General features: G+C 59.3%; 1 protein-coding gene across 1 annotated transcript; it reads right to left on the bottom strand.

Moving 5' to 3' along the window:
• Nucleotides 1-2155: 2155 nt before the first annotated feature.
• LOC119709565 (transcription factor SOX-9) lies at nt 2156-7030 on the bottom strand. The gene is made up of 3 exons (XM_038157496.1): nt 6292-7030; nt 5282-5535; nt 2156-4905 (listed from the first exon to the last, which is right to left on the bottom strand). The coding sequence occupies exons 1-3, from the start codon at nt 6720-6722 to the stop codon at nt 4142-4144; spliced, it is 1449 nt and encodes a 482-aa protein (XP_038013424.1). The 5' UTR covers nt 6723-7030; the 3' UTR covers nt 2156-4141.
• Between the last annotated feature and the right edge of the window lie 378 nt (nt 7031-7408).

The following is a 7408-nucleotide window of genomic DNA, read 5'->3' as shown; positions in this document are numbered from 1 at the left end:
CTGCCTGTTCCCCCCAGCCCGGAGCCCTGCGCCTCCGTCCCCGCGGCGCTCCGACCCCCCCGCAGCATTGCCGGAGCTCCCTGCGCTCCCTCCGCACCCTTCCCGCTCTGCTTCCAGCCCCGCTGCCCCGAGCCGGGCGCATTTCCAGCCTTTCCCCCTCCCTGCGTGTCCCCCCCGAGCTCGGGGTGCTCGGAGCCGCCCCCCGTGTCCAGCTCGGTTTTGTCCCCAAAAATTTGCGAGCCCGCCCCAAGAGCGGAGCTGGAACGGCGGGGCCAGGCTGGGGCAGTGGCTTTGCTCCTTTGGGGTTTTTGGGAGGGGATGGTTCTGCTGGAAAAGGGGACAGAGGGCTCAGCACGGCGGGGTGGGGACAGACACGTCCCAGGAATCCCGGTGGGATCTGCCCCGCTCCCGTTGGGGTGGGAGAAGTCCCAGGAATCCCGGTGGGATCTGCCCCGCTCCAGTTGGGGTGGGGACAGACACGTCCCAGGAATCCCGGTGGGATCTGCCCCGCTCCCCTTGGGGTGGGATGGGAGAGGTCCCAGGAATCCCGGTGGGATCTGCCCCGCTCCCCTTGGGGTGGGATGGGAGAGGTCCCAGGAATCCCGGTGGGATCTGCCCCGCTCCCCTTGGGGTGGGATGGGAGAGGCCCCAGGAATCCCGGTGGGATCTGCCCCGCTCCCGTCGGGGTGGGATGGGAGAGGTCCCAGGAATCCCGGTGGGATCTGCCCCGCTCCCGTCGGGGTGGGATGGGAGAGGCCCCAGGAATCCCGGTGGGACCTGCCCCGCTCCCGTCGGGGTGGGATGGGAGAGGCCCCTCCTGTTCCAGAGCCCTGCAGGGTCAGGCACTGCCCGTCCCAATTCCAGGCCCTTTTCCAGCCCATCCCACCCGCAGCTGCATTTTCTGCTTTGTGGAACTGTTGGTGAATTATGGAATTGTGGAACTGAGCTCTCCCCAGAGCTCCTTCCTCACCCCAAACCCGGGAGCTGCGTTTGTTCTGCTGTCCCAAAAAGCAGCCAGGCCAGAACTGGCAGCGGGCAAAGTCCGAGTGGGGCAGGGGAAATGCTGAGGAGGAGAAAAATCTGGGATCAAAGAGTTCCCACACGGCGCAGCAGAGTGACACTGCCCCCAATTAATGCTCAGAGTTAATGAATCCCTTCGGCTGCTTGGCTGGAGTGCGAAATGCCTCCCGGGGGTTTGTGCTGTGGGGGCTCTGGGGCTGCAGGATGGGATCAGGGGGGATTTTCCAGCCAGGAGAAGATTCCAGGGCGGACAAAATCTCCACCTGAAAGGGGCAGGTGGGAGCAGGGAGAGCAGAGCCAGCAGGATTTGGGGACAGCCGGCGCTCAGGTGTCCCCTGTGGGGTCACAGCCTGCCCTGGCCAGCCTGGATTTGCCCATCCCCAATCCCATTTATTGCCTGGCTCTGCTTTTCCAGGTGCCCCGCAGCAGCCCCGTGCCAGCCGCAGCTCCGGGGGAATTCGGGACAAGTTGGGACACAAGTTTTCCCAGCTGGAAGCTGAGGCCTTGCAGGGGCCTGCAGGGATTCGTGTCCCCAGCGAGCTCTGAGGTGACAGCAGCAGGGGGGAGGTGACAAAGCCTGGCCTGAGCTGCTGCAGAGCCCAGCAGGGCAGGATGGATTCGGGATGGGCTGAGCCGGGGGTCACTCCTTCCCCGGGAGGGACAGGGGACATGGAGCCCTGAGGATGACACGGGTCCTGCTCGGCTGGTGGGAGGTTCGGGGGTTTTTGGGAGGATTGCAGCAGGTTTTTAAGGATGGCCTGAAAGTCCAAACCTTTGGGGTCGCTCCTTTCTCCTCCCCTCGTGCTCAGCACCCCCAAAATCGAGCAGGCGAGGCAGGGAGAGCAGAGCCAGCAGGATTTGGGGACAGCTGGAGCTCAGGTGTCCCCTTTGGGGTCACAGCCTGAGCTGGCCAGCCTGGATTTACCCATCCCCAATCCCATTTATTGCCTGGCTCTGCTTGGGATAAAGAGGAGGGGGGGACACCCCAACCCTCAGCCAGGAACCCAAACCCATCCAGCATTCCGTGTCCCCTGGAGGCTGAGAAAAAACCCTGATAACAAACCCTGATAACAAACCCTGATAACAAACCCTGATAACAAACCCTGATAACAAACCCCACACCCGGGGCAGGTGCAGCTTTTGATACAATGTATATTTATTGCAAACAATAATATACAAAAAAAAAAACAAAACCAAAAAAAAACCAAACCAAAACAAACCAAAAAAAGGTAAGTTTCACAAAGAGAAGGATCTTGTAACCAAAACCAAACCAAACTTACCTAAAGACAAAATATGATTTAAAGGACAGGTCTTTTAAGTTACAGAAATACTTTAAAAAGATCTGCTTTTATACAGAAATAGAAAGATGCCATATTATAAGAGTGCTTTAAGATTTTTTTTCCTCCTACTGAATCCCTAAAACAAAAAAAAAAGTTAACAAATATATCATTTTTTTTTAAATAAAAAAAGTCTGCTGTCTTTTTTAAAAAGCAATCCTTAACTGTTCAGCCACAGCTTCACCAAAATCAGTGTCCCCCCCACCTCTCCAGGCAGTTTTTTGGGGGGGTTGAAGGCTAAAACGGTGCCACCCCTGCAGCAGGGCTGGGGTGAGGGGCTCGTCCTTGCACGAGCTCGTGTGTCCCAGAGAGCTGAGGCAGGAAACAAGGCAAATGATTCAGTGATCCGCTACATTTGCAATCTTTAGTTTGTACAAATCTCATTTTTCTTTTTTTCTTCCAGTTACTCCTCGAAGGCAAAAGGCGAAAAAAAAAAAAAAATTAAACCTCAAACAAAACAAAAACAAAAAAAAAAAAAGGAAGAGCATAAAGTTTGTACAAACCCAGGACACAGATTCCAAAAAGAATAATAATAATAATAATAACAACAATGACCAAAAGGAATTAAAGAGATAAATAAAGGACTGGTTACAGTTTCAGACCATAATTTAACAGGCACGGTCACCTTCCAAATAATGCTCCCACTAACGCAACGCTTCTGAAAGGACTTCAGAACAACAAAACCCAAGGGGAAAACGGTGATTCAAAGCTGCTCTTCTCCCCAAATAAATAATTTAAAGGATCTGTGCCGGCTCCCAGGCAGAGAGGAGCCCCTGGCCGGGTTTGGCACCCTGGGGTGGGCAGGGGGTGCCCGGAGGGGTCGGGCTCAGCCCCAGCCCGGGGCCAGTGATTATCAGGGGCTGCTTTAAGGCTTCCAGCAGCACTCTGGGGGCTGCTCCATGGATACTTTCCAAATTTTTTTTCTTTTTTTTTTTTTTTCCTCTTTTTGTTTTTCTTTTAAGGCTCGAGGTTATTAAAAAATAAAGTGAAGTTCTCCTCCTGGCTGGTTTTGCTACGAGTTAGAAAAATAAAGCCTCTCCCATGCTGGTCCCTGCCCCAGTGCTGGGTTCCCAGGGCAGAGCACGCTGGTTTAGTTTCATTTTTAGAGCAAAAAAAAGACACTTCTCTATACAAAAATACCTCTGCAAGAAAACCTAGGGCTGCTCCACTAAGTGTCATTTTTTTTTTTTTTTAGCTGTTGGAAAAATAAGAGGATTTCAAAAAAAATCTCTAAAAAATAGGTACAAATCCCCTCGAATTGGTAACGAATCATACACAGTACATACTAAAAATATTTAAAATAGAGAATATTCCTCACAGAGGACTCTGAGTTTTCTCTTTTACCCCCCCCTTTTTTTTTTTCTTCTTCTTTTTTTTTTTAATTTTTATTTTTTTATCTCGCTTTTAATTACTGCTAGAAAAAAAAAAAAATCATCATTACAAAAGTCCAGAGAAGGAGCCAGCTGGGCGGGTCGGGTGGAAATCTCCTCTCCACGCTGGAAGAAGCGGAGTTCAAGTCCAGTCCTTGGCAAGTCTGTCCCAAATTTTGGGGCTGGGAGCGGGTCCTGGAGGATGCTGTAGTGCAGAAGTCTCGAGGCGCCAGCTTCCACGTGAGCGTCTTTAACCACCCCTTCAATTTCACACAGTCCGAGGCAACTCCTTGCCGCTTTCGCTCGTTTCCGACTTTATTTCTTTATTTATTTCTCGTTTTTTTCAATTTCTTCTCTCGCTCTTTTGGCCTTTTTTTTTTTTGTTTCGGCGCCTCCTCCTCCTCCTCCTCCCGCTCAGGGCCGGGTGAGCTGCGTGTAGACGGGCTGCTCCCAGTGCTGCGGGCTGTGCGTCTGGGGGATGGAGGGCACCCCCGCCGTGTCGGCGATGGGGGTGTACATGGGGCGCTGCGTGGGGCTCATGTAGCTGAAGGTGGAGTAGAGCCCGCCGCCCTGCCCGGCGTGGCTGTAGTAGGAGCCCGAGGAGCCCTGGTGCTCGCCGTACTCGTACTGCGCGCGGCTGATGCTGGGGTAGGACGAGCTGTAGTGCTGCAGGTTGAAGGAGCTGTAGCTCAGCTGCTGCTGCTGCTGCTGCTGCTGCTGCGGGGAGTGCTGCTGCTGCTCGCTGTAGTGGCTGGGGCTCAGCTGCTCCGTCTTGATGTGCGTCCTTTGCTGCTGCGGCGGCTGCTGCTGCTGCTGCTGCTGCTGGGGGCCCTGCTCGGCGCTCAGCGCCGGCAGCTGCGCCGGCGGCGGCGGCTGCTGCTGCTGCTTGGCCATCCAGACGCCCGCGGCGCCGCTGATGCCGTAGGTGCCCGTGTAGGTGACCTGGCCGGGGTGCCCGTTGGGCGGCAGGTACTGGTCGAACTCGTTGACGTCGAAGGTCTCGATGTTGGAGATGACGTCGCTGCTGAGCTCGCCGATGTCCACGTCGCGGAAGTCGATGTGCGGCGGCTGCCGGCCGCCCTCGCCCAGCGCGCGGCCCTCGCGCTTCAGGTCCTGCTTGCCCGGCTGAGGGTCCGTCTTGGGCGTGGTGGGAGGCGTGGGGGGCCCCTGCGACTGGCCTGGGGGAGGAAGGAGAGCGGTGAAGCTGGGACGGGGGTGACGGCGCCGTGAGCGGCACACGCGCTCGTGCCCAGGTGTGAGGGACGCGGAGCTCGGCCCCACGGCGCAGCCCCTGCCGCGCCCTCGGACACCAGCTGGGGTTTGGGTTTTAAAAAGCGTGGCTTCGTGCTTCTCAGACGTGTTTCTCGTGTTCAGGGGGAAGTGGCTGCAGTGGGGCGAGGATTTGTGCGCCCAGGATCTGGGCAGTTCTCCCCCTTCTCCCTCCACTCCTGGCTCTTTCCTTCCCCTCCCCTCACCCAAGCCCAGCTTCAGCCCGGTCAGGGCTGCAGCTTCGGGAGGCTGTGCCGTGTCCCCCGCAGGCTCCACGGTACCTACCCGAGTGCTCCCCGGGCGAGTGCACCTCGCTGATGCTGGAGGAGGACTGCGGCGAGTCCGCCTGCAGCGCCTTGAAGATGGCGTTGGGGGAGATGTGGGTCTGCTCCGCGCCCTCCTCCTGCTCCGCCTGCCCGTTCTTCACCGACTTCCTCCGCCGGGGCTGGTACTTGTAGTCGGGGTGGTCCTTCTTGTGCTGCACCCGCAGCCGCTCGGCCTCCTCCACGAACGGGCGCTTCTCGCTTTCGTTCAGCAGCCTGGGGGGACACGGGGGGCGCGGGGTCACTTGCGGCTCAGGGGCCAGCGCCGATCCCTCCCTCGGATTCCCCCAAAGAGCGATGCAAAACCCCCCACAACCTGAACCCCCTGTCCGGGACGCTCGCTGGTTGTCACCCCCTCGTCCCCGGCGCTCTCGGGTTGTCACCCCCTCGTCCCCCAGACTCCTTCGGTGGCCCGAGCAGAGCTGCAGGAGTGGCAGCGGGGTCCAGCCCTCTCCCTCCCCACCCTGTGGGCACACCTCGCTGTCCCCGGGCGCTTTGGGGACATCCGTGCCTGCCAGGGTTTCTCCGCTGCAGGGTCCCCCGCGCCGCTGGCGCAGTCCCCGAGGACGCGGTGGCCCAGGTGACTCACTCGCCGCGTGTTTTCCTCCCCTCCCCGCCTCATTCTGGCACTCGGAGGCCACCCGGCCCTGCGCCACTCACCGCCGCCACCCCGGCCCGAGCTGATGCAATCCCCAAAATCCATCATTTCCTCCGCACCGGCAGCGCAAACAAACAACGGCCGGGGCAGCCCGGGGGGCTCCGCGCCGTCCCCCCGCCCCGGGCACCGCTCCGGGATCAGAAACCGCTTCCAACACCGCGAAGCCGACCGCTCGCCCCGCTTCCCCCCCTCCCGTCCCGGCTTCTCCTCCACCTAAACAAGTTTCGCGCTCCGCAGAAGTTTCCCAGCGCGTTTCCAACATCCTCCGGCTGCGCATCCCCCGCTCCCCGCGGGCATCCCGGCCCCGCACTCACCTCCAGAGCTTGCCCAGGGTCTTGCTGAGCTCGGCGTTGTGCAGATGCGGGTACTGATCCGCCAGCTTCCTGCGGGCCGCCTGCGCCCACACCATGAAGGCGTTCATGGGTCTCTTGACGTGCGGCTTGTTCTTGCTGGAGCCGTTCACCCGCACCGGCATCGGCACCAGGGTCCAGTCGTAGCCCTTCAGCACCTGGCTCACCGCCTCCCGGATGCACACCGGGAACTTGTCCTCGTCGTTCTCCTTCTTCAGGTCCGGGTCGCCCTTGGGGAAGGTGTTCTCTTGGGGTCTGGTGTTCTCCGTGTCCGAGCCGGATCCAGAGGGGCAGGGGGAGCCGGCGGAGTCATCCGACATGGTGGGGCTGGGGGCGTCGGAGATACATTTGTCCTGTTCTTCTGTCATTTTCATGAAAGGGTCGAGGAGATTCATGCGAGAAAGCGGCCGAGGGGGAACAAGGGGGCGAAAAAAAATTGATTAAAAAAAAAAAAAAAAAAAGTTAGGCGCTAAGGGGCAGGGAGGAGTTAAAAAAGTAAAAAACTCGGAGAAACAAAGTCTCCACCGGCTGCGGAGAGGAGGCGGGAGAGGAAAAAAACTTTTTATTACTTCTCCTCAGCGCAAAAACGCTGAAAAAAAATTACAAAAAACAAGAAAACCAAAAAACTCCGAAACGAGGAAAGGGGGAAAAAAAACTTTGTCGAGGCCGGGGCCGGGATCAGGAGGAGCGGAGGAGCGGGAGCGGCCGGGGCAGAGTCGGGCGCGGTGGCCCCGCCGGTCTCCAGCGCGGCTCTGCGCCCGCCGCGCGCCGCGCGCACTAATACCCAGCGCGGGGCCGCGCGCCCGCCCCGCCGCGGCCAATCACAGCGCGGCCCGCGGGGGCCGCTCCGCCCCCATTGGCTGAGCCGCGCGCGGGGGGGGCGGGGCCGCGCAGCGCCGCGCAGCGCGGGGGGCACGGCCCGGGCGGCGGCGGCGGCGGAGGGGACGGCGACAGCGACGGCGACAGCGACAGCGACAGCGACAGCGACAGCGCCCCGCGGGCCCCCGCGGGTGGCTGATGGACGCCCCGGCGGTGGGCCCCGCGGGGCCGCTGCCGCCGCGCTGGCTGGCGGCGGGCGGGA

The sequence above is a fragment of the Motacilla alba genome, chromosome 18 (assembly GCF_015832195.1).
Source record: "Motacilla alba alba isolate MOTALB_02 chromosome 18, Motacilla_alba_V1.0_pri, whole genome shotgun sequence".
In the NCBI taxonomy this organism is placed as follows: Eukaryota; Metazoa; Chordata; class Aves; order Passeriformes; family Motacillidae; genus Motacilla; species Motacilla alba.
The sequence above is the reverse complement of the archived record's forward strand: the minus strand, read 5'-3'. Positions and strand labels throughout refer to the sequence as shown.

Coding starts and splice junctions, on each gene's coding strand:
- LOC119709565 (XM_038157496.1), bottom strand. CDS start 6,722: ATGAATCTCCTCGACCCTTTCATGAAAATGACAGAAGAACAGGACAAA. Junction 5,536..6,291: donor ACCCTGGGCAAGCTCTGGAG/GTGAGTGCGGGG, acceptor GTGTCCCCCCAG/GCTGCTGAACGAAAGCGAGA. Junction 4,906..5,281: donor CTCGCCCGGGGAGCACTCGG/GTAGGTACCGTG, acceptor TTCCTCCCCCAG/GCCAGTCGCAGGGGCCCCCC.